At 32.3% G+C, this 25,211-nt stretch overlaps 2 protein-coding genes across 7 annotated transcripts in view; one reads left to right on the forward strand and one right to left on the reverse strand.

Moving 5' to 3' along the window:
* Nucleotides 1–207: 207 nt before the first annotated feature.
* Nucleotides 208–25,211, reverse strand: part of LOC141459806 (uncharacterized) — a 46,498-nt gene continuing 21,494 nt past the window's right edge. Inside the window, exons 2-6 of one of the 4 annotated variants that reach the window (XM_074139309.1) lie at nt 14,302–14,393; nt 7,867–8,101; nt 5,828–6,035; nt 5,516–5,753; nt 208–3,613 (exon numbers count right to left, since the gene is read on the reverse strand). In XM_074139309.1, the coding sequence (XP_073995410.1) occupies nt 3,428–3,613; nt 5,516–5,753; nt 5,828–6,035; nt 7,867–8,089 (855 nt within the window). In that variant the 5' untranslated portion in view covers nt 8,090–8,101; nt 14,302–14,393 and the 3' untranslated portion in view covers nt 208–3,427. The other 3 variants (XM_074139310.1, XM_074139311.1, XM_074139313.1) reach the window with 3 other exon arrangements.
* Nucleotides 8,460–25,211, forward strand: part of Epg5 (ectopic P-granules autophagy protein 5) — a 40,681-nt gene continuing 23,929 nt past the window's right edge. Inside the window, exons 1-24 of one of the 3 annotated variants that reach the window (XM_074139228.1) lie at nt 8,460–8,598; nt 10,349–11,158; nt 11,609–11,764; nt 12,462–12,724; nt 12,800–12,956; nt 13,412–13,567; nt 13,663–13,880; nt 14,472–14,674; nt 15,425–15,594; nt 15,828–15,968; nt 16,425–16,588; nt 17,093–17,228; nt 17,310–17,495; nt 17,852–18,078; nt 18,169–18,312; nt 18,404–18,578; nt 18,676–18,702; nt 19,848–20,072; nt 20,504–20,664; nt 21,045–21,221; nt 21,330–21,453; nt 21,679–21,836; nt 22,169–22,318; nt 22,420–22,612. In XM_074139228.1, the coding sequence (XP_073995329.1) occupies nt 8,578–8,598; nt 10,349–11,158; nt 11,609–11,764; nt 12,462–12,724; nt 12,800–12,956; nt 13,412–13,567; nt 13,663–13,880; nt 14,472–14,674; nt 15,425–15,594; nt 15,828–15,968; nt 16,425–16,588; nt 17,093–17,228; nt 17,310–17,495; nt 17,852–18,078; nt 18,169–18,312; nt 18,404–18,578; nt 18,676–18,702; nt 19,848–20,072; nt 20,504–20,664; nt 21,045–21,221; nt 21,330–21,453; nt 21,679–21,836; nt 22,169–22,318; nt 22,420–22,612 (4,542 nt within the window). In that variant the 5' untranslated portion in view covers nt 8,460–8,577. The remainder of the gene's footprint in view (nt 8,599–10,348; nt 11,159–11,608; nt 11,765–12,461; nt 12,725–12,799; nt 12,957–13,411; nt 13,568–13,662; nt 13,881–14,471; nt 14,675–15,424; nt 15,595–15,827; nt 15,969–16,424; nt 16,589–17,092; nt 17,229–17,309; nt 17,496–17,851; nt 18,079–18,168; nt 18,313–18,403; nt 18,579–18,675; nt 18,703–19,847; nt 20,073–20,503; nt 20,665–21,044; nt 21,222–21,329; nt 21,454–21,678; nt 21,837–22,168; nt 22,319–22,419; nt 22,613–25,211) is intronic. The other 2 variants (XM_074139229.1, XM_074139230.1) reach the window with 2 other exon arrangements.

The following is a 25,211-nucleotide window of genomic DNA, read 5'->3' on the forward strand; positions in this document are numbered from 1 at the left end:
TTAGTGTTGTTAACATCTACTACAACACAGACAATTATTTTTTCAAGAATATACTTGTTACAAAAATACGGAACTCATCATCAAATTTTGACTAAATTACTAAATTATTAGAAAAGAAATATACACGTAGGGTGTGACAATTTGCAATCGTCTGCCTAAACTATAATTCTCAAAGTTCTAGCTCAGAATGTTTTGATTTTTTTTAACTTTAAGTTTTAGATAAATATTATCGGCTTCAATGTTACAAAAAGTTTACAAAAATGAATTATGTTCTACTACATAAAAGGAGGAATGGGCCAAGTTAGAAAATAAAGAGTTTCTTTCAAGGTAGCTTGGAGTACCTGCAACCCATTAAAATGGTTCTTTAGAAAAAAGTTACAAACCAAATGGAGACTGACTGATATGTGATGGGAGTATCATGTTGCGAGTTTAAGGTCACTCGTTGGTGTTTTCTCTTTTCTGATTAAAACCCCTTCACGCCTTTCTCAAACTTTTTTTTTTTTCAATTTCAAATTTTTACTAAAAGTTCGTTTCAAAAAAAAATTCATGATATCAAATCATAGTGTTAACCAAATGGACACTTGTCGAAAGAATTTTTAACGACAGACTCGAACAGAAATTAGATGGGTAATCGACTAACCAATGTGCTTATAATACAGCTGATAGCACAGAACAGCAGATGAGCTCCAGGTTTTTTTTTAAGATTCGTACCGTCAGATGGGAAGTATGACGGTAGACTTGGAAATGGTATGCAAAGGTTTAAAATCTGAGTGGTGACTGAGCTTCGAAAATTTGATGATCGGTGCTCTAAAGGACAGCGCGTGACATATCCAACTTCTCAGAAATTCGCTTAGAATCAATTTCAATGAAAAGTATTTCAAACAAGAAAGTTGGTCTCTTTCTGAACTGAGGTGCAAAAAAAAAAAAATCGTTCTAGATATTCACATTTTCGGTTAAACGAAATTTCTTTAAACTAGTATAAATTCCCATTTAGTATTAGTTCTTATTAGAAGTAGCTGGAAAAAAGGTGGGAAGATCCACAGAAAAAGAGGCGTGACCCGGAAGAGAGCCCGATTTAAGTAGCTCTTTTCGTCAATGTCCTTAGTACGCTCCAGTTTTTGCACATTCAGGGGATATAAACATCTTATAATCTGGAGAATACTAAAAATTGGAAATCTACGCGATGGCAACAATCTCTTTTTTACAAGGAGTAAGAGAAAGGTCAGAATTATCTGCACTCATGGTAGCAAACGTTGATAATAAAAACAAATGTTCCGAGTCCTTCACACCAAATTACTCTCTACCAGAAAACAGGGACTTGTCCGCCAAGCTAGAGAACATTTGCAAAAATTAAATTGCTCCATTGTGCGAAATATTTAGAAAAAAAAAGCCACTTTTTTAGGTTTTTATTAATTTCAAAGTTGTAAAAATATTTCAAAATCTACTACTCTCGAATATCTGAATCGAAATATAAAATTATATTATTTAATATAGAATAAATTATTTTGTTTTAGGCCTTCAAATTTATTTCTTATCCCTTTGTTCTGTTTTTGTTCAGTCGACAATCCCAATCACGTACCTACATAATGTGAGGTGAAACAATATGAAATTTTATAAAACTATATGTACGAACTTTTAGGAACTTCCTGTACAGAATATGAAATACTGAATCGCTGGTAATTGAGAGAAAGAATGTAAATGGAATAACGCGGTACAAAATAAGAAAATGTAGCAATTATTAGTTGACAGTAATGGGAATTTCAGGATTCTTCTAAATGGGGAGAAATTCACTAGCCTTGATTCAATTATTGTAATGGGGGTGGGGGGGGGGGGTCTGGAAGCCCAGAGAAAGCTTGTCCTCAGTTGGCATAGAAGAAATGGGAGGTTGGAGAAAAGAAAACCAAATACCTACCTTCCCGCGGGCCAACAGGACCAGCATGAATGATCCGCAGCGAGCTACTGTTCTCCATATTACAGGCGCTGGATAGATAGGTGAAGTCAAAAGGTTTCCAGGATTTTTTCCCCCCCTCTGGATATCAGTGTACAGATGAGAAATGAATCGCCAAGTAGGTTGGGTAAAAATCTTATTTCTAGTTCCCAGAGATAGCGCGTCTAAGAGAGGGCTTAGAGAAAGGACGAGGGCTATTAGTTATAAGGTAATTCGCAATCTTATACACCTTCATCTCTGGACTGGAGACTCTTACCTCTTTAAACCACAATGTCCATTAAGATATCTAATCAGTAACCTTTAGGATGACCGAGACAGACACAAAATCGTCTTACTATCTGGCCGTCAACACACCGAGCTCAACCATTAGGCTTTAGGCTATGAAGCTGTCCATTCCTGGAAATGGGACAGTCATGAAATACGCCAAAAGTAAGGATCGGGACTAATAAAGGGGAAAGTTGCATCTATCCCGGCCAACCTATCCACCTCCGCATTTCCCAAAATACTCATTATACTTCTTAAACACTCATTACAGAATTGACGAAAGCAACTTCTAATCTTTTTGAACACAATCCACAACTTCTAGGTGAAAGCAGTAGAAAGTTCGTGCCTTCAACGCAGCTTGAAAATCATAGCAGACACAAATCCCTCTAAAAGCTGAGTTTTATAACTGCTCATTAACAAAGAATACCTCAGCCTGGAAGACACTAGTATCTACACCAAGAGACAAGACCTAGCCATCTCAATTCAAAAGAGAATTGCATTCATTCTGAGACCCTCCCTAGTAACACCTGAAGTAGTTATCAGTTATGACACCAGACGGATCCATTGTTAATCCATCCTCCTTGTAAGGACCAACGTCTATGTCACCCTATTGCATATACCTATATTGCATTTCAGAAATCTCTCGCAAACGACCTCATCGATTGCTCTTTGCCAAAAACCTGCAAATTTAATTCTGTTACAGGAGTTCATCGCCAGGTTTTTTTTTTTGTCTGCACAAAGAGATTTCACTTCCTTTGTTAACGTATAATTCTCAATATAGTTTCTCTGGCAAAAATTACATAGGTTAGAGTGCGATGGAAGCAAACCCGCTTTTTTACTATAAAAAAGTTACAAACAAGAAAAGTAGGTGATTCTTTGTTGAGGGTGTAGGTGGCATGTCTAGATTTAAGTGAACTCTCTGGAGTTGTGGAATTCGAGAAAATTGTAAAAAAAAAATAAAGAGTAAACCTTGAGGCATTTCAAGGAAAATTTACCGAGTTTCACCTGTCCTCCAAAACAAGCCCTTTAATAATAAAAGGGACTAGGCATTAGTAAGTTTATGAAGTTCACATCCTAAGTGGAACTTATGTTCCATATTTACAAACCCATAAATCTAACAATGAAATCAAACCAAAATAATCTTAATTTCTTTTGATAATCTCATTCTGTACCTTGAAGAAAATCAGTAATTTTGGTTCAAAAACAAAACAAAAATTACAATAAAGAACATAAAAAAATGCCTAGACCAATAATGGCAATAATAACAAAGATGTCTCGCCTCAAGTCATTAACTGGTACATGGAAATATCTGGGTGATTTATAATAAGATCTTTTCAGTTCTATTAATGGAAGAAGTACATGTAATAAATCTGGTACCATAAAGCTGACATCTCTTAACACCTGCAACATGTAGAAATGTCCGTCAGTTCACTATTATATCAAACCTCGAATAAATAGAAAATGAAATTCCATAAAAATGAATATGTTTATGAAAATACCATTATTCAAAAAAGTCTGCGTCAATTCCAATTTTGTCATACTTTATACAATAGATAGAATAGACAGAAATCGGAAAAGAATCAGGAACCATATTTTCAAAAAGAAAGCGAGCTGCAGAGCTCATAATAAGAAAAATGGGACTCAACCGGAAGGTTTCACTAAAAAAACTTGTGGATCGAATGATAAGGCTTTAGTATAAGAAAAAGGAAGAATGCAAATTAATAAAAAAATTTTTTTATTGATAAAAAAAAGAAGTGCAATTCTGTACCGTACGTCGACAAATTATTTGGTATCACTTTTTGCAAACGTAACCTTTCCGATGTTTACATTCACTACTGATGCAACTGTTAGGCTGGAAACATAGTGGAGCGGCGAGCAAAGCGGCGATGATAGCGAAGAGCGAAGCGGCGAAATCAAACACAAGTTACCATATGGGACCGCGCATAGTGGCGAGCAAAGCGAAGATAGAGCAACTCTATCTATTTCTAGTTTTTGTTTTTGCCGCTTTGCTCTTCGCTATCATCGCCGCTTTGCTCGCCGCTCCACTATGTTTCCAGCCTTAGGGTACGTTCACAACGGAGCTGTGAGTATAGATGATAGCAGAGATGATAACTGATAGAGTAAAATATAATCGCTGATTAGTGTGCACAACGGAGCTGTGATACATGCAACATGTCGAGTAGTGAAGAAGAGTTTTTATGTTCACCAGCAACGAAATGGTATATTTAAAAAAAAAAAGATGTAGAAAATATCATGTACATACCATAAATAAAAAAACGAAGTACTTTGGGCGAATTTCACTATTTATATAAGGAACTTAGAAATTATCCGGATCATTTTTTTTGAATATGTGAGGATGGGTCCAACCACATTTGACTAAATTTTAGAAAAAAATAAGGTCAAAATTAAGAAAACGTAGGAAAAATTGTCATGGAAATCCTATAACTAGAGAAGAAAAACTAGTGATAACTCTGAGGTAAGGTTATATTGAGGAAAAACAAATAAATACACATAAAAATAAATGTAAGCACGATTTAAAAAACAAAATATTGTTTAAAAGTAAATAATAAAATAATAACCAAAAATAATGAGTAAAGACAGCACTAATTAATTTTTCTACCTCCGATACTGGAGTTCAGCTAGCAGAAAAATGAAAAATTCAATTCTATCATCTATGCTCGTTTATAGCAGCGAGTATGAGTCACTAGTCGAAGCTTCGTTGTGCACGCTCACATAAGAATGTACTAGGTTATTCTATAAGCGCTGATGCATCACTGCTATCATCTCCGCTATCATCTATGCTCACAGCTCCGTTGTGAACGTACCCTTAGTATGCGTGAACTACTGTAAAAAGCACTGGTCAAAATGTAGTATTTGTTTTCATATTTTCCAATCCAACTTTATAAAATTGTAGTATGAGCCGAAAGTAAATGTATCCAGACTTTTATTGACTAAATAAAAATAATGTTTAGTTAAATAAAAGGAAATGCGTCTTTCTCTCTTAATTAAGTACTTAAGTTTTAATGTACAATTTATTTTCAAGCTTACAATGTAGACATCATGTTAGTTCGCTTAAATCTTATGTGCACTTAAGTACTTTCGTAAGCTGATTTCGAGCGAAAATAAGAAAACAAAAATGGATAATCTTAACAAATACTTCCCAGACGGAATATGGTTAGCTCCTTGATTATTCTAGACTGAGAATCTCGAAATCTAGGTTTTTTGCTTTTTTTTGTTTTGTTTTTTTGAGGTTAAATTAAAGATAAGATACTAATTTTGTAAAAATATTGAAGAAATACTAACCTGATGCATATGCCCTTCACCTTTAACAACATTTAAAACAAATTGGTCCAGACTACCAGCGATTACATGCATAACTGCTACGCCAACTATACCGAGAGCTTTCCTAGGAGTTACAATTAATCGGTTATCAGCCAACTGCAGAACGATCAAGGTCGACAGTATTTCAGTGCTTGTGAAAAATAACTGATGATTCCACTGAACGTAATAATCATCGTTCCAGTAATTAACATAAGACCACCTAAGAAAAAAATGTAACTCAATTTATAAAATTGATGTCTTTATTTCACTATAAAATAAAACTGCAATACCTACCAAGAATAATAATGTGAAAAGATGGCAGATAAAAATAATAACAGCATGCTATAGCGCAGGTAACTTTGTAAACCAAGTGAAACGAGCCTTCTAATACTTTCATAAAATGTAATTACACAGACTACTGTTAAGGCCCAAATTTTTAAAGTGTTGAACGAGGCGTTGAAATAGACATGCTTATAGGATGCTATTCCAGATTCATATGTGCCTAGGAAAACAGATAAATTTTGTCTTTTGGATTATACTCATAAGTAAAAATTGTATACAGTGACTCCCTTAATATCCGTAAAAACGAATTAATGTTTTTATAATTAATAGTTGAACCAATGCTGTATGTAGTTAATGTAATATGGTTAAATGTATCAATGTAAGGTCTGTAAATAAAACTATTCTATTCTATTCTAATTAATAGTTTATTTATTTATTGTTATTGTGGTCTTGTTTGCACATTAACCTTTACTTTATATGAGGGCTGGAAAAAACCAACATATTGGTATGCACAGTTACTATACACCTAACCTAACTCAATTTACCAATATACTGGTGTAAAAAAACCAGCCCTATCTTTTCCCAATATACAATTTGAGGAATAGCGCAGCCTCTTTCACTTCTTTCTTCATCAGGACTGCCACTCTTCTACTACTTTCTGCTTTAATTAATAGTTGAAAGTGAAAAAGTTTGTTAATACAAAAAAGCAATTGTCTAGAAATGTAACATTTATTAACAATTAAGTCAGAATAAGGTGTTTTGAGCATTATGAAGATTCAAAGTTACACTTATATCTAGGCCCGGCAAACTTAACTTTTCAATCTTCCCACAGTTTAAGATATTGTGAGCCTCCAACTTTTTGGTCAAAACAGTTCTCTCTATCATTTTTCTAGGAGTGCAGTTTTATAGTTACCTTTTTAGCATTTCATCTTTCCTGAAGTGGAACTTTAAATTGTAGCCAAATTGATGCTATTGGATTCAAATTCCATCACTGAACTATTGTTTAAAATTAATTTTGATCAATTATAGCGTATCCATTTCTATAATTGCAACGCTATTATTCTTAAGATTGTTCCGAAACATTTTCTTAACATTTCCAATTATATCGCACTTTACTTCAAGTTATTAACCAAAATATCTCCATGGACAGTTTATTTTTTATTTTTTAAAAACTAAACTACTAATACCAAAAGCAAAAGATACCCACTCAAAAGTCTGGCCTCCTCATGTTTAATATTTTAAACTTTTTTAAAAAAAGAAGATATAAATTGACCTTTTTCCACACTTTTAAGGTATCAAGAAGAAAATGTCAAATTTAATTTAATTACAGATCATTACTTCTTCACATTACTCTAAATCTTTGAGCCTTAAATGTTTGGAAAATAAAACAAAACAAAAATCCTTACCAATTTTAAACATGAAGAGAATTAGTGCTTGTGTGAGGTTGATGTTATGCTTTTGTTGTTGACAATAGAAAGGATAAATAAATCAAACATACTGGAGATATTTTGAGCACAGCATTGCTAATAAAGGAGTGATTCTTCCATAATTGTCCAAAAGTCAATCAACCACCAGCTCATTGAACGAATTTGAATCCAACCAACTCGTTTGCTTACGTTTAATAAGTTCAGCTGCGTTGTAGATGAATAATAACAAGTAAATATGCAATCTGCGAACCAAGAATAATTAGATACTTCTTTACACAAAAAGTTTGTTCATTTATATCCAAACGTTTGATAAATTAATTATTTAGAAAGGATGATATGCAAAATTTAATCGGTGCAGCCAATATTGCTTTGGGCAAATATTTGTGATAAAAAAAATACTGTCAGAATCATCACAATGTTTAATACATTATTCTTCTGACTTCTTAAACATATCGTTCAATATTACTAGCTTCTTTTGTAAATATACATTACATTTCTGGACAATTACTGTTTTCTATTCACAATATTTATTTAAATTATTAATAATAAAAGCAACATTTACTCTGTACGGTTGCAAAATTTGCAAAAAAAAATCTGCAATAATAGTATATGAATCAATCATACCTTTGAATACTGTATCCCAACAAGAACAAGAACAATTTCGTCTGTCAACTCGGCGTGAAAATTTTTGCCAAAAATAATATAATGTTGCAATATGTGCTGGAGGAATCAATGCTGGGGCAAGGCAAGCAATTATTCTTGATATTAATCCTCTATCAATACTTGTAACATAATATTTATAAAGATACAAGCAGTTTTTTAATCTTTTAAAACTTTTCAAAAGCATTTCCACTCTTCACTAAAAATTAAATTTCATTTGAAATAAACTCTAAAACAAAACATATTTAGTAACAGTTTTCCAATAGGAAAAAAATGACACACAGTTACATAGGAAGAAATCTATAACTAAGAAGTTATAGATAAAACTAGAAACTAGCGTCATAGCAACAATTTTATGTGCATAATTTATCAAATTAGGTAAAACTATCTTTAAGCATAAATGAGGTATTAACGGTTTCAGCATCCGGACTGCAAATTAATTAATAACCTGTATTTATAACCATCTTATTACCTTACTTTGTTATAATTGTGTGAGATAACGTTTGTGATTAAACAATTCTCGAATGTTGAAAGTGTAACGCCAATGGACTTATTGACACTTTTTACTTTCGTATTGACAGCAAGTTTGCAGTTTGAGGTTTTCAGAAAACACTTCCTACCTTAATCTCTCTTTGGTAGATTATTTTTTTGTGCGTGATTGCCAATGGCGTAATAATGGAAGCTTGTAAAACCAAGGTAATATTGAAATTTATTAAGCCCAACATTCATTTCATTTAACATTTATTTTAATATCCAAACTGCTTCATATATATTTTTAAAACGCTACATTTTTGAAGTCATTTTTTTTTGACACTTTCAAATAATCCATCTTAATTTTCAATCAACAAAATAATTTTTCAAAGCCTTTTCTTAAGAAATGACATTTTTTATCATCTAATTTTTAGGGTAGTTTGGTTACTTATTTTGCCTTTGACATGTTTTTCCCTATAGTATCCTCAATATTTGAATTGTAAAATACTATTTCAACTTTTCAAATAATAGAAATTCACACCTTGATTGCTTTAGCAGGATAGATAATTGTAAAAAAAATGGTAGAATATATTATTTTAACATTTGGAAAGTAATGTTTGTGGAAACATTATTTATTTATAATTTAATAAGAAGCAAGACTTGAAACATCTTCACTTCCTATTTTCATCTTTTGACGTAATCTTGGAATTCAATAAACCTTTCACATATACAGATTTCCAAATGAACATATACCATACATATATCCTTATAATCAGAGTTTTTTTTTTTTATCACTGATTTCTATTAAAAATTAAATTATTTTTACGACTATAAATAATTGTTCTTCCGAGACACATGAAACTCTCAGAATACAACTGTAAGCAACTAATTGGGCGAAATCATTAAAATCGTAAATAGTTTCTATAGACTGGAAAAGTGTCCCTGAACATCAATTCAATGATGTTCTGATGAACTTAGCAGTATTAACATTAAAAATGAACGCTGATTTTGTGATGAAATTTACTTGCAGTGTATGTTTTAGAGCTGTGGTGGACAAACCGTAAAAATAGCCATTTCTTATTTTCATTTATTGCACAGATGGCGCATAATATTAAGTACCTGAAGTACATAGATTCGTGAGGATCTTACAATGCCTGAACCTTTTTCAAATCTATTGTAATATTTCCAATCCTTCGGAAGCTTTTTCAACAATTATTTGTTTCGAAAAATATATAAAAGATAAATAGGTTTTATAGAAATAAGCACATTCAGATTTAATACTTCACATTCTTCCAAACTTAAGTTTGAAATCCGCTCGCAAAATATCCAATTTATGTAAATATGGTTAAATCCGGAGTGCTGGATAATATCTTTGATTATTCCGACGTAGCAAGCATTTTTATTATTTTGCTGACAGATTCAAACTTTCATCCATCATTAGAGGTAGAATAATAAATTTGGTGTAGATTTGTCTTCACTTATGGTTCTGTTTCGCACTGCGTTTTGTTGACTAGTCTGGTAAGTTTAACACCAAATATAGCAGACAGTTGCAGTGACATCACAATCTTTTTTCTTTGTTAAGCCAAATTATGTGTTGGAAAAAGAACTTCAATTTCCGGGTATTTCTTCCATTTTTGTGTGAATATATTGAAAATGGTATATGTACCTGTGTATATTAGTTAATTATAATAATTTCTAAACAGTGGGATAAAATATTTTAAAAAAATACCAAAATTACTATTTGAAAATTGTTGTGCAATTAAAAGAATTCTGAAGAAACAAAATTCTAAGACAACGCACAACTTGACTTAGAACTCACTCGCCTACTCCTGTATAAAAAGAGTCCTTTGAGATTATAAACATTTTTATGCTTTCCAGTAATACATTAAATTTAAAAAAAAACATTATTTTCTATGTTTTAGTTTCATTCATGTTTTATTAGTTTTGAATTTGATGTATTTTTACTTTTTTCCAGTCAAAGAAAAAACGAGTAGTAAAGCAGAAATCGCCCGAAGACGAAAGCACTCCATTAAATGGACAAGATATTATCTCAAATAGAATAGAAGATGAAGAAGACTTGAAATTTTCCAATAATATTCGTACAGCTGACGGAAATTACAAGCCTGAGGAAATTGAAAGTTTGTTGAATGATTCAGAAACATGCCTTGAAGATTTGTCCACAGAGATTAATTTATCTCTAGATGATACGATTAATTCCAACATTGGTGAAGGTACCATATATGCACATGAACTCGAGGAGATTGGTGCTGGTGCAAATGTCGCACTAGCGCCTCCATTAGAAAAAGTGACACATTGTGCATCTTTTAATCTTAATCCAATTGTAACCGAAGCCGGCGGTGAATATAATATTGATGTGTTGGAGTATGACGTCATTAGAGAAGATGAACTGGAGAACAGAATCTCACATTCTTTCAGTGAACTATCTATTGATGAAAATGAGGATGATTTCGCGGAAATGGCTAATCATCTTAGTAAATTTCAAGAAGTCTCAGCATTTACAGAAAGCCAACTCTTGTCCATTTATCATAATGAAGAACTGTCACTTAATTCCAGCTTTATTGATCAGTTTATCGATGTGGAACTTAGAAGTGGCAGTGTGCAACGCCATCCCCTATATGATTTACTTATAAGTTATTTGAAATCACGTGAAAAACAGGCTACAAATTCTACTGAAATTGATACACTTTTGAATGAATGTAAGGAAATACAACAGCGTCTATGGATCATTGAGAACGTTAAAGTTACCGAGACTGGAGAATGTCAAGTAAGATTTACTTTTTCTTCTTTTTTATCTGATTTTCTTTCTTGGCCTTCAGGATCCTCTCAAGCTTTCTCTGTTTTCTGTCTCTCACTACCGCAACTATCTCCGCCTTTCTCAACTTGAAATCCACATCATCCAGCTGCCAGAGTTTTTTTGTTTTAAATCCATTAACTTGGCCTCGCTCTATTACATCCTTCCATCCTTATTTCTTACAGTATCTCTCTTCTTTCCTTAATGATCTTCCGTATGATCTTTATCCAAGCGTTTTACATTCTTCCTCCTCGCTGAGATACGGTATTACATCCTATTTCGAAGGATGGATGCCAAAAAGCAATTGTAACGGAATCTCCGTAGCCTCTGACTACCAACTCTTTTAATGCATGAATTCTTAATGTTTCATACATAATTATACATCATATTTAGCTAATTCTTTTGACGTTTCATAATTTACAGGATGGCAATCCAGTTGAAGCAAGTCATGAATATCAGATCGGAATGTTTGATCAAATTGTGCTCAGTAAGCTAGCCACTCAACTTGCTTTGGTCAGAGAAATGGCCAACGAACAGCATTCTCTTTATTCTTACAGTTGTCAAGTTATTAAACTGAAAGTAAGTTGACACAGTTCTTTGTGGAATTATTTAAAGTAGGCCTGCCCTGTGTAACGTACCGCCCACGTTAACAGTAAAGTTTATCAAATTTATTTATTTATTTTTATATATAAAATAATTATTTATAGAAATAAAGGTTTAGTAGAGTTTCAGCTCGAAACCTTTGCTTGTAATCTCATTGATTTTTCTTTTTTCTATATCTGAGGTGGACACCCGGATCCTTCTTTAATGCACTACCTGCCTCCGGCCCTCGTTAAATACTGTTATGTCTATCGCTGTAAGATATAAGATATAAATGTAACGCACTTAGTAGTGGCGAAATGTATTGGTTAGAGAGCTGAAAGAAGCTCCTAGGCAGAAAAACTAAGGGCAAGCAGCTGGATTGGAATCCGACATCTCCGGGTGAACTAATCACTGAAAGAAAACCTTCCCTTCACTAGCATTAAATTTAATAAAAAATGTAGTTATTTGTGTGTTTATTTGAAAACTATAGTTTAGGAAGGGATAAAATTGATATCTGCTTTTTAATTGGAAGCAGTTTATTTACATTACAGGTTATTCTTTTTAATTCACATTCCAAAAATATGCAATTGGTCCTTTCACTTAAAAGGTTGCACAGGCCAGATTTAAAATAAAAAAAAATTCAAGTGAGATTATCTAGTTGTTATTGTTTATTCTGCTTTAATGCTTCTTAAAGGTGGACAATTTTATAAACGCTATATCGCAGAAATTCTCAAATTTACCACATAATGCACCTGTAACATTGCTAAGCGATAGCGTAGCTCGTAGGACGTCAGAGTTATGTGGCGCCATATCTGTACTATTCTACTTTCAACGTTTACCATGTAAAGATCAAGGTTTCATTACTGAAACAAGGCAGTGGTTAACACAATTAATCGCAATATTGTTGAGAGTTTCCACTTGGAGCGAGCACATGTTCCTCCTCAATCACATCTTAAGGCAAGTTTGGCGGTTTTATTTTATTCAAAATCTTTCAAGTAGTATATTATGATGTGAATTTTATTTATTAAACAGATGTCCTGCTGGCATTTTCAAGTGGGCAATTAGTTATGTACAATGCCCAATAGCGCCGTTCCGAACTCCAAACCCAGTGATGTACCTGAACCACATGGTCACTGCAATTGCGACTATTGTATGTCCAATCAAGGAACGCCAGGCATTCTTGTCTCAGGTCAGTGTGTTAGTGTAAATTAGCTTCTATTCCAAAAACGAAACACATAAATTAGTTTTACGAATATTTTTATTCAAATAATATTAATTACTATAACTATATAATTACTGTACTATGTAGTGAACAAGTGAAAAGTTAAGATGAGGCTAGCAGTATATTTGAAGTTAAAGCTGTTTGGCTTTAGTCAACCTTTTTCTAAAAAAAAAAAACCATCAGCAACTTAGTTTCAGTTTTTAAATGACGAAGTTTCAATGAACTTTGCTTTAAAGCTATAAATCCACATAGATCATGAGTCTTGTAAATTGTTGATATATCTGTGGGATCTCTGGGTAGATTACGAGGTTTTTAGTGATGTTCTTTAAGAAGTGTTTTGTCCTTGTTAGGCAAGAAAGTAAATAGGGTCGACAGAACTAGGGTTCGATTATCAATATTAAATTTTTATTATCGATGTACAGATGGATAAAAGTTTAAATGAGAACGATGACGTATGGGTGATGGTGGATTCAGATGGTGAAGACGAAGAAGATTCACCATCTTCTCAGTCGCAGCTTCGTGAAAATGATATTATTGCAATGTTGAATCAAGTACCATTGGATGCACTTTTTAGACAAGTAAGTACAATATAATTTTTTAATAAGAATTAGTTTGATGTTATGCCCACAATTTATATTCATTTTTTTGGATTTTATTGAAACATTTTAAATAGATTTTACAACTCTCAAGGCGAGATGATGTTGATATATATAACGCACTTAGTAGTGGTGAAATGTTGAAAGTATTCGCCATGAGTAAATTACTTATTAAAATATTGGAACAAGGAATTCGCACTTATGGTAGCACTAAATATCAACAATTTGCGAAAAGATTGGCGAGGGTTATCTCAGATACAGTACACTATGTGAACGATTGTTGGGAGATATTCAAGTAAGTTTAATTTATTTAATTTTTTAGCCTTATCCTAGAAAGAGAAGATAGGATAACAGAAGATTTTTCTAATTTTTCGCTGGGAAATATCTGTTTTGAGGTCGCTACTTTCTCTTAAACGGAAGTAATACTTTGTAGAAGATTTCCATATTTGGTTTTTAACTGGGAATTACCATTTTTAACTCCCATTGATTACGAAAAAAGTGTGAACGTGCTTGGCAGCCTGTTAATATAATTACATTCAATGAGTGTAATTTAAAAAACAAAATATTGTAGAGGATTGAAAATTTAACATTTAGTTTAATTGCTTCGATGGTATGCAATAATGTTTCTGACAAAATTGAAGATTGAGTTTCTTTGAACTTAGCATACTACTTAAGAATTGCTTATTAATACTAATTATTAATTAATAATTACTTACAACTCTGAAAAACTTTCAGGTACTTTTAGATAAGGTGAGCGCTCGCTTTCTTCTGAAGTCTCATTCACTTGTAATATCACGATCTCGACCACCTGCATAATATTGTTTGTAATCAAATGGAAACAGCAAAATTCTAAGATTTATAATAAATTTGTTGGTTGTTTTTTTAGGAAAGACAACAATGAACTGAATGATCCAAACATTGAACGATTACAAGTTGAATACAATAATATAATAATTAGCGCTTGTACAGCATTTTTGGGAAAACATCATAAATCAATATTACAATATCTTATGTATATGCCATTTACGCAGATTTCCTTGCTCTCACTATGGAAATTATTGAATATGGTCATGCAGCCATACAAGTCTGGTAAATTTAATTGATTTTTATTTTTCTAATATGGTAATATTTATTGTTTGAAGAGGAAGTGAACATTTTGAGCTGGCACCAGAAACACAAATCTTGAATTCCTCGGATCATGTAAAAATGATTTTTACAAATTGGTCTATATACATGCCTGTATGCTGTATAAAGTTCAAATTTAATATTAATTTAAGTGCAACAGTTAACTCTGTTAATAAGATTTGGTCACGAATCTTTCTCCAGAAGTATCAGTTTTATTTATTTTATTTTATTTTTTCTATTTAAAACGATTTTAACGTAATCTTCATGTAATATCAGGGTAAATATGTTGTTAAATTTCCGTGTTTCAAGAATATTCTTTTGAGTATTCTCTTTTGAACATTGAAATAACCTCCACTCTGATAAAGTGCTGCCACTTTTATTTAAAACTCTTTTCATGAAAACTGATTTTAAGATGGTATCCTGGGACGCCATGCTTCTCGTAAAAGTTCTTTTATTGCAGTGAATCCAAATTTTCATTTAGTAATACTCTAAAAATAAATAAAACCTTTAGTACTTTCAAGTAAGAGCTGAAGGGCTTCATATACGAGTTACTATGAATCGTACGATCATTCAAAAAAACCGCTCGCTGTTTTCTCCTTCAAAAATTGAAAACGAACAGAATTGCCAACATAGTAATTTTTACTTTTCAGTTTGAAATTAGATATTTACATTAAAATACTTTCTTGTTATTTGAATTTTATCTCTTTTAAACAGACTTCCTCTGTAAAAATGCCTTAGAATGGTGGATGGGTGTGGAAGAATTAGTACCAAACTTATCCGACGCAGAACTATACTATCTTTTGACTACAGTTTCAAATATGGCTCTAGCCAGACCAAGTACTGATTGGGTCTTCATAAAAGTGATTACTACACACTTGTTACAAGTCAGTTTTTTTTTAAATTTGTTTTTAGTTTATGGACATTAATTCAGAATTAAAATATTGAATTCTACCCTCCTTAGGCTACATGGTATGCCATAATGTTGCATGTAAATTGTGACGTATAATTAATTGTATATCGATATTGATGTACAACGAAATAACACAGTTTTGAACAATATTTATTTATATTTTAATGTACATTAATTCCATTTGATCGTTTCTTTTGGGTGTTACAGATTGGCATTGTGAACACTTCTACCAGAGATATGTGTTATAAGACGGCGCGCACTTTACTGTCAAATTTAACAAATAAATATCCCCCGCTTATTTCAGTGATGTTAAATAAATTGAAACATTTATTGCCTCAAGCTGGTAATGTAAGTAGTATTATAGAAATATTTTGTATCTTAAATATAACCAAATCTCTCATTAGAATCGAGGTCAAAATATGTGTTTATGGTTTAAATCTTGAACAGATTGTTTAATTCTCAGCTAGCTGAAATCCTTTCCAAAAGCATTTTTTCAATTCCCATAATGGCAGAAACTTCAGAACCTCGATAAAAGAGAAATTGATGCTAAATCAGCGGTTCACTTTGCGCAAATTCTAAGTTTGCAATAGATGTTTTCTCATTAATTAGGTTCTCGACATTATACCTGAGGGTTAGCTACATATCTGTCGCTCATCCAATCTTGGTTTTATGTTTTCAACTAGCTTTCTTAGCTGTTTGTCTTTAAAAACTTCTATTTTATTAATTACCAAAACTTACAGCATGGAAACAAAATACTAGTGACCTAGAAAATATGAATAAATTTTAAATTTTCTGTTTTTCCAGCTGAGCATCTATTTGTTCAAAGAACTTCCGTTACATTTATGGAAACCAACTAAAGAAGACTTAAATCTTGTTGAACATTGGCTGTTGGCCTGTCCGAACGGTTCAATGGAAGGGGCGCTGGCCAGGTTTATTTTGAACCATATGAACTGGGGACTTAATCCTAAGTAAGTTGCTGGGTCTTTTTCTTAATAAAATATTCGTGCGGAACACAGAAACGACAGCCTCTAACTGCATTTTCCACAGTTGGAAGCTTTCTTCAGTTTTAGAATTTTATAACTAAATACTTGGTTACAAAATTTGGCTAATTTACCTTTAAACGAGTTATATAAGATATCGTGACTTATAAAATTAGCGGCTGTTGTTTACAAAATCTCGGAATGCTGCCCAGAAAAAAAACAAATTGATATAAGTTTTTATACAGCTCACGCAGAATTGAAATTTCTAATATTTAGTAACTTTATAAAGATGGATTTTAAGGTTTTACCAAATTTCTTCAATAAATCCAGATTTGAATAGCAAATCCATTCGTCTTTCTTTTTCAATAACTATCCAATTATTTTCAAGTTGAGATCTCTTTCGATAGTAATTTATTCATTTGAAAAATTATATTAAACTGAAATTGAATTTCTTTAAGAATTTTTAAGCACCATGATAAAATTTAATTCCAGCCTATCTGGAGAACTATTTCTTAAACGTGAAGTACATTGCCAAGTAGCTTTACTGGTTGTGCGTTTGGCAATTCTACATTGCCCTGAAGCGATCAACTCTAACAATTCCATGGCAATTTCAGACACCGTAAAATTGGTAATTTTTTTTTTGTATTTTCTAAAATACCTGCTTTGCCAGAATCAACTTTTAAATAAACATCTTATTTTTCTCTTTAAGATGTCGCAGTTAAAAGGTCCAACCGGGAGAAGTATTCCCGAACAAAGTCTAAGCATTTGGGTTTGGACTATGCTATTTAAATTAAGGCTACATCTATTGGATCAACCTGAACCATTTATTTGGGCTACATTAGCAAATCCTATGCAATATTTCTCAATTTTACCATCACTTGAGTCTCTACCAAATGTAAGCCATGTTTGAATAATTTTTCAATTTTATTATTTTACTTAGTTAAAATTAGAAGTTTATTATGTCTCGATTTCATTCATGATTCAATTCGGTTTTCTTAAATAGCAAAGAAAATCTTGCCTTTAATACAGCCTCCATAATCTGTTCAAAAACCTTTCTCAATCTACACAAAATTTACGAACAGTGCAAAGAAATGTCTTCACAATTGTAAACCTTTCACAGAAGATCGATGTACCGGATGTGATCAAATCTGAAATCTCTTATTTCAGAATACATCTCTGGGGTTTTCTAGTTTTTAGTTAATGTATAATTTTAAATCATTCAAAAGATAGAATAATATACATTTTCTGCAGGAATTATCACCACTTGTGAGAGCATTAAAAGAAAACCAAGTAACGGCCATATTCACGGCTCTGCTCATGACTTCCACTGGACACAGCGTACCCTTGATCTGTCATACTGGCTTTCAAATGTTGCTAGTACTCTTACAATCGCACCGGTACTTAGCAGTGCTCGACCTGCTGGAACACATTGTGCCGCTGTTTCTCGATTGCCCTGGATCTCTTCTAGCTTCTGAAAAGTATAACAAGGCTTGTTTTTTTTTTTACTTCAGATATTAAAAGAAATATCGCAAACTTTGCCGATCATGTTTTTTTTTGTGTAATTCTAGATTCCAGCAAGTATTAACTGGTTTATTAATAGCCGATAGAACTTTCTTAAAATTCGCAGTCAGCCTGCTATCAACCGATTTCCCAGGTCTTATTTTAAAACAGTTTGGCGATTTAATACAAGTTCATATTGAGAATTATCGGAAGTAAGTAGTAATGTTTGCTTTAAACCTTTTTCTTTTTAGATGGTACCTTTGATTTTTCTTTTTTTTTTTTTTTTGAACTTATTAAAAATAGGTACAATCTTTCATCGCCGGCACCAGTAATTGAACTATGGTTGCGGATACTCAGTAAAATTTGGGTGACAGAGCCAGTGGCCACTAGTTATCTGATGGATATTTTACTTCAGGCAGCGTTCTTTAGAACGGAAATCAAATCAATGGCTTGTGAAATTTTGTGTGAACTTTATGAGGTAAGTTCCAAGTGTTTGAATACTATTTAGAAATCATATTTTTATTTCACAAGATGATAAAAAAATATATTGTTATTTGTTTCTATTTATTTCTTAGCAAACCATCGAAGCTTCCCAACGTGAGGTATGAGTTGTGATTCCTAACTTTTTTTTTTTTCTTTTTGCTTCTGTTTTAAAGAACTTATCAATCACATTTTTGGAAAAATGGTGCACGTAATTCATGATATTTTTATTAATTGATTGCTTGACTATGGATCAATGCTTTCTTTTACTGATTCATCATTGTATTCGTTCAGTTCAATAAAACTAAATTGATTTAGTATCGTCATGTCTGCCATAGGTTCTCTCAGTAAGTAGTCTAGTGGTTTCGCCTTCTTAGTCATTATGTTTTAAAGAGCTGAACTTGCCTTGTGAGTAACTCATTTTTTTTCATTAGTTTTGTGTTACTGAGAGAAATAGAAAACTCTCGTGAGTCTTATGAACAAATTTCTCAGGCTTAGTAAAAATTTTAGGTTAGGACATTTGTAACTTGGCGTGGGCCGGGCCCCCCTTTTGTTTTACTCTTACGTCAGGTCAAGTACCACAAATTGTATAAGTATAACAGAAAATTATCATCACATCTTGTCAACGTATATTGTATACTAATATTTAGAACTCATTACTTTTATAAATGTCGAGAAGTTTGGCGGAATTAACTCATCAATGAAATTTTTTGGGAAGTAGAATAGCACGATTTTTTTTTATAAAACTCGTCTTCTAAACAGCTTTAAAATTTGCCCAGTATCAAATTTTGCACATTTACATGAAAGCTTATTGTGACTCTTTTAAATGTCTTTGTTTGATCGCAGAATTTAGATGTTTTATAGTATTTATTACCACCATTTCAAGTCTTTGCATAGATTCTTTTCTACTATTTATTTCAATTGGATAGATTTTTCAAAATTTTCTGGAAAATGGCTTCTAAAATTTTGTTGAATGTCTTCAGTGATTACAAGGAAATTTTATTAATGGCATTTCTGGTTTTACTTTTCTCTTAAGTCTTACTTATGATGCCAGCCAGCCTCTACATTCTGGACTAAGTGGCTGTTAGAATTTAAACCAAATCTGCAGTCTTTTGGGATTATCTGTGTCTAGTAAGTGCATGGCCACTTCTTGTAGCGAATGATTTTTTCCAAACCATTTTTTGTGTTTTGTTTTTCTTTTCATTAATCAGTATTTCTTCAGACATTAAGAGTTGTTGTTGCCTAGTAATTTTTGGTTGTATTGCAGGTACTTGCCAACAATAAATCCAAATTCTCATTGGTGAGCTGGGTAACAGGTTCAGCGCCGACAGGCCTGTTACTGCCAAAGTCAGCGCAAGACACGCCATGGTTTACATATTTTGCTCTAGAAATTGAACAACAAAAATTGTTTACAATCAATGGTCTGTGGAAACAGTTAGTATTAGATCTGTCAACTTCTTCTGGGAAAACAAATATTGATGCTACAATTAAGGTATTTATTATTATTTTGTTTGTTTGTTTCTCCCTATTTTCTATTGTAGGAGGAAGTATTGCAGTGTTATGATTTCCCATAGTTTCCTTTTTGTGCCTACCTCACAATTCAGTTTCTAAAGAAGGACATCAGAATTGTCCGAAACTTTGTATGGCTACCAGTTTTCATCGTAATTTCCTTGTAGTCCCTCGCTAAACTTGAGTAGATTTTGCAGGATTTGACAGCCATTAAGGTCGCTTACCTCTTAAATTTTCAACTCCCAACGATATTTCAACTTTTGATAGTGATTCTGGCAGCATTTCACCTAGCTTGCCTCTTCTTACCAATATGTCGAAACATTATTTAGCCTGTTTTGAAATTGAAAATTCTTTTTGTCAAGCATTGATAGTAAGAACGTACTTAAATTGTGTTTTTTTTTTACTTTCGTTTAGAAAAGTTGTTCTACTCTGAAGTTAGCTTCCATACCTTCAAGTAATATACCTATATACAGATGGTCTCAACAAGCATTGGATACTCCTGTTGATCATCCAGCTTTACCACTCTTTTGGCAGAGATTCTTCATGTTGTATTTATCAAGGATTCCTAGTACGAGGTATTCCAGTATTTTAGTTTCATGTAGTAGTCATTAATTTGGCAAAAGAGTAATATATAGCCCCTGAACTCAAGCGAGTAAAATTATAAACATTACTTTTCAGTTTGTTTTAAATGTTTTACGTCATATACATAAAACGTATACATACTTTTCTGAAATTAGAGATTGCTTTTTTAAGTAGTCCTCCTTGCTATTTAACAATTATCAAAACCAAAAGTCTTACTTCATCCTATTAATAGATAAATTCATTATTAAAATATTTAAAGAAATTTTGTGATCGATGGTAAATGACCTTATCGCTTTATGTTGCAAAAAAAAAAAAAGAAGCCATTGTTGGGCACTACATCTTATTATAAACTGATTTTGTTTTTTTATTTTAGTAGGAAGGATCTTGGATCTGTTGGTGCAAAATTTTTTGAAGGTGTAACAAAGCATAGTTATTTAAAGAAATTAAAGAAAAAATTGAATGATTGTAAAACATTTTTTGAAGCTAAATGTAACAACACCGCTCAAGTTGTTACACCTGAGAAAAAACAATGGTTTGATAATTTAGCAAAGTAAGTTTATGTTTTGTATTTTATTTCTTTTTCTTACTTTTTTTTTTATCTCTCTCAATGAATAGGTTATCAGAAATTTAATTATGTTGTTTGCTATTTCATCTGTAGATTGTATACAACCTACTGTCTCTGGTTGGAGGAACCAACACTGCATGAACCTGGTGTTTATGTACCCGCACTTCCAGTACCTTATAATGGAAAAAAATTACTTTCAGTGTTTAATGGAGATGAAGTAAGTGCTAAATATTTTATGTACTTGATAAAAGATTGATCTGACCACATAAATTCGTAGTGCAGACAGTTGTGTAAGGGCCATTTATAAACCTTGCAATTTCGATTTTTCTCTCAATTCGTCCTTATGTCACATTTACTTATCGCAACTATTTTTCTCTGAAGCACCATGTGAAAGTCATTTCGAGTTTTTAGTGTAAATTTTGTTTTGTTTTCCTTTAATCAGGAGCTATGGTATGAGTACATTGATTATGACACAGTGAGAGCTAGTCAAAGACAGAGCTTATTGAACTGGGAGCAAAGTTTATTTAGGCTTCAAGATATTACTGTTAAACCTCTGCCATCGCCCACGGAGTCAGATTGTTTTACAAGAATCTCCAAGAGGTAAAATAGTATTTAATAAATTTTCTATTTTAAAAAAGAGTTTATGTTGATAATTTAATTTTGTAAAAATATAATTTAAAAATAGCTGATTTAACTTGATTTTTTGTTTGAGTGGGGACATTTAGTTGGTTGAGGGTACTTTGTAAACTGAATATTGTTTGTAAGTATTAAATATGTTTAGAAATTCCAAGTGGGACCCCAATAATTGGAGTAGGAGAATGACGTATTGTCTACGCTCCAGGTTTTCGTGCTGAAGTTAAAATTCAAACAAAAATATTAATAATAAATACTATTTTAGATCATTTTAAATTATATATAACCTATTCTATCAGGTTACAAAGATATGAAAGTCCGGTGCCACCACCATCTTTAAGACCGTTACAACACCTAGTTCCGGATACACCACCAGAAGCACTCTACAATAAATTTCTCATGTTAGAAATATTGAAAGATTCATTTAAAGCCTTGACTAGTTATGCTCAGTAAGTATTTTATCCTTTTTTTTTCTAACAAAAAACGTTCCAATAATAATGTTGTCATTATTAATAATCTAAGTTATTCTTGAAAATGTTTATATCTACAGGGTGTATTCATTGAGAAGAGGTGAACATTCCAGTATTGACTGCTGTCTGCTTGAGTTGGTCTCCCTTTTATACAGAACAGTTGAAACGCAAGTCACTTTGCATGCAGCTTGTGATACCCACAATCCTGGATGTAATCACGTACCATCAGTTAGTTCTTTGAATTGCGCAGGTCCAGCTGTAATTCATATTAAGGTAAAGCTTATTTATAAATTAGTTCATGTTTGACTGACTGATTCTCTGACAGACAGAATTTCCTTTCATTTCTTTGAAAAAAAAAGATGCCCCAACTGTCTTTTCCGTTTCTTTCTCTAAGCAATCCATTGTGTGGTAGTAAATATTGCTATTCACAATTTGAGAATAATGTTACGACTCTTAAATTTCAAAAACATCATATATCTCCATTTTTGTGTTGACGTTTTTTCCAATATTATTAAAACTGTCCGGTAGGACAGTTGTATAAGGGTTGATCATCAAAAACTGCACGGAAAAGCGTAACGTTGAAAAACACCTAACTTTGACAATTTTTTTCTCTTTTTCTATAAAAGATAAAATTCCCAAATTTTCTTTAAAATATATGGCAAATCCCCCTTTATAACTGTAATTTTTTTGCAACAACCTAGATCTTATAGGTTTCAAGAAAAAAGTTGTTGAAAATGAGCAAAAACGGCGTTTTCAAAAATTGTTGTTGTTCTTGTTCTTGTTGTTCTTCTTGTTGTTCTTGTTCTTGTTGTTGTTACCTTTTTTGTAAACAACGTAGCGCCTAAACGCGCGACCCGATTTTTATGAATGAGGTATCATTCGATTCGGAATTTTATGTAGATGTGCCTTTTGGGGGTCTCGACGATGTACATCGAATGGGAGAGGAGTTAGCCCCCTTTATGTAAGGCCCCCTTCAAAATTATTATTACTAATTACTCCTTATTACTCTGTAAATCTTGGCCCGATTTTGATAAAATTTGGTAGGATGATAGGGTTAGGGCTCCCCTACGTAACATTAAAGCGGCGATCAGCTCTTACACTTGTTAAGAGGAAGTATAACAATCGTTTCAAATTATCGACACGTGAACCGATTTTCATGAATGAAGTGTCATTCGAATCGAAATTTTGTACAGATATGCACTTTAAAAGCCTCGACGCTGTGCCTAATAAGGAGGGGAGTTTGCCCCACCCAAGTAAGGCCCTTTCTAAAACTATTACTACTAATATTTCTATAACGCTTAGTCCGACTTTGATAAAATTCAGCTCAAATAAATGGTTAAAGCTCCTCTACGTGGCTGTGAAGTGCTATCATGCTCTTGCACCTACTAAGTGGAATTACTGCAATCGTTTAAATTATCAATGAGTGAACCGATTTAAATCAATGAATTGTCGTTCGATTAAAAAATCTTTGCCTCTTTGCTTTTTAGGGAGAAGTACTGCAATCATAGTTTATTTTTCTTTCTCCTCTTAATTAATAGGAAGTACTGAAATCGCAGTTTAATTTTGCTATTTACGTACAAATACCTTCCTATTTTATTCAAAACTTTTTCTCAAAAAAAATTTGTTATTGAGGATGGTTTGGGCACCGCAACTATAATCATTCTTTAAAAAAACCTCTCCAGTGGTAGTTACGGTTCCGACTTAACACCTTATCAGGTTATAATGATAGAATTGCTTATACCAAATTTTAAAAAAATCTGTAAAGCAGATATGTAACTTTGCAAAATAGACAAAAAGAAAAATCTATCCAAAAGGTACAAAAATCTCCTTAACAAAAACTTACAGTTTAAAATGTTAAGTATAAGGGTTGATTGAACGCCAAAAGGTACACAAATCAGCGAGTACCCAACATTTCATTAATACTTCATTAATAGTATTTTCGAGATATTTGAAGTTATAGTTTTTACTTTATAGAACGGAAATGAAATTAAACACTATATATCTCGTTTTCTGCTCGATAGATTTTTACTAAATACGTATATGTGGTATATCATAATTATAACAAAAAAATATTATAAATGAAGTAGCCAGCATAAGGGTCTGTGACATCTAATAAATTCTAAAAAATAACTTATGAAAATTAATGCAGTAGAATTACTCAACTATTAATGAATCAATACGTGGTGCACAGTGGGAGATATAGAACGGCCACAATTTTACAGAATTTCATGACCCAAAAAATTTTCAACCCTTTATATCTTCTACCTTTTTAGATCTGTGCACAATATAACTATAGTTTATAATTGAGAAAAACAAAGTGTACAAGAGAACAAAATTCCATACCAATACGTGGTTCACAGTGGTAGATATAGAACGGCCATAATTTTACAGAATTTCATGACCCAAAAAATTTTCAACCCTTTATATCTTCTACTTTTTTAGATCTGTGCACAAAATAACAGTAGTTCATAATTGAGAAAAACAAAGTGTATAAGAGAACAACATTCCATATCAACACGTGGTTCTCAGTGGGAGATATAGAACGCCCATAATTTTACAGAATTTCATGACCCAAATAATTTTCAACCCTTTATATCTTCTACCTTTTTAGATCTGTGCACAAAATAACTATAGTTTATAATTGAGAAAAACAAAGTGTACAAGAGAACAAAATTCCATACTAATACGTGGTTCACAGTGGGAGATATAGAAAGGCCATAATTTACAGAATTTCATGACCCAAAAAATTTTCAACCCCTTATATCTTCTACCTTTTTAGATCTGTGCACAAAATAACTATAGTTTATAATTGAAAAAAACAAAGTGTACAAGAGAACAAAATTCCATACTAATACGTGGTTCACAGTGGGAG

The sequence above is a fragment of the Rhodnius prolixus genome, unplaced genomic scaffold (assembly GCF_049639745.1).
Source record: "Rhodnius prolixus isolate KJV_2025 unplaced genomic scaffold, Rpr scaffold_23, whole genome shotgun sequence".
NCBI lineage: Eukaryota > Metazoa > Arthropoda > Insecta > Hemiptera > Reduviidae > Rhodnius > Rhodnius prolixus.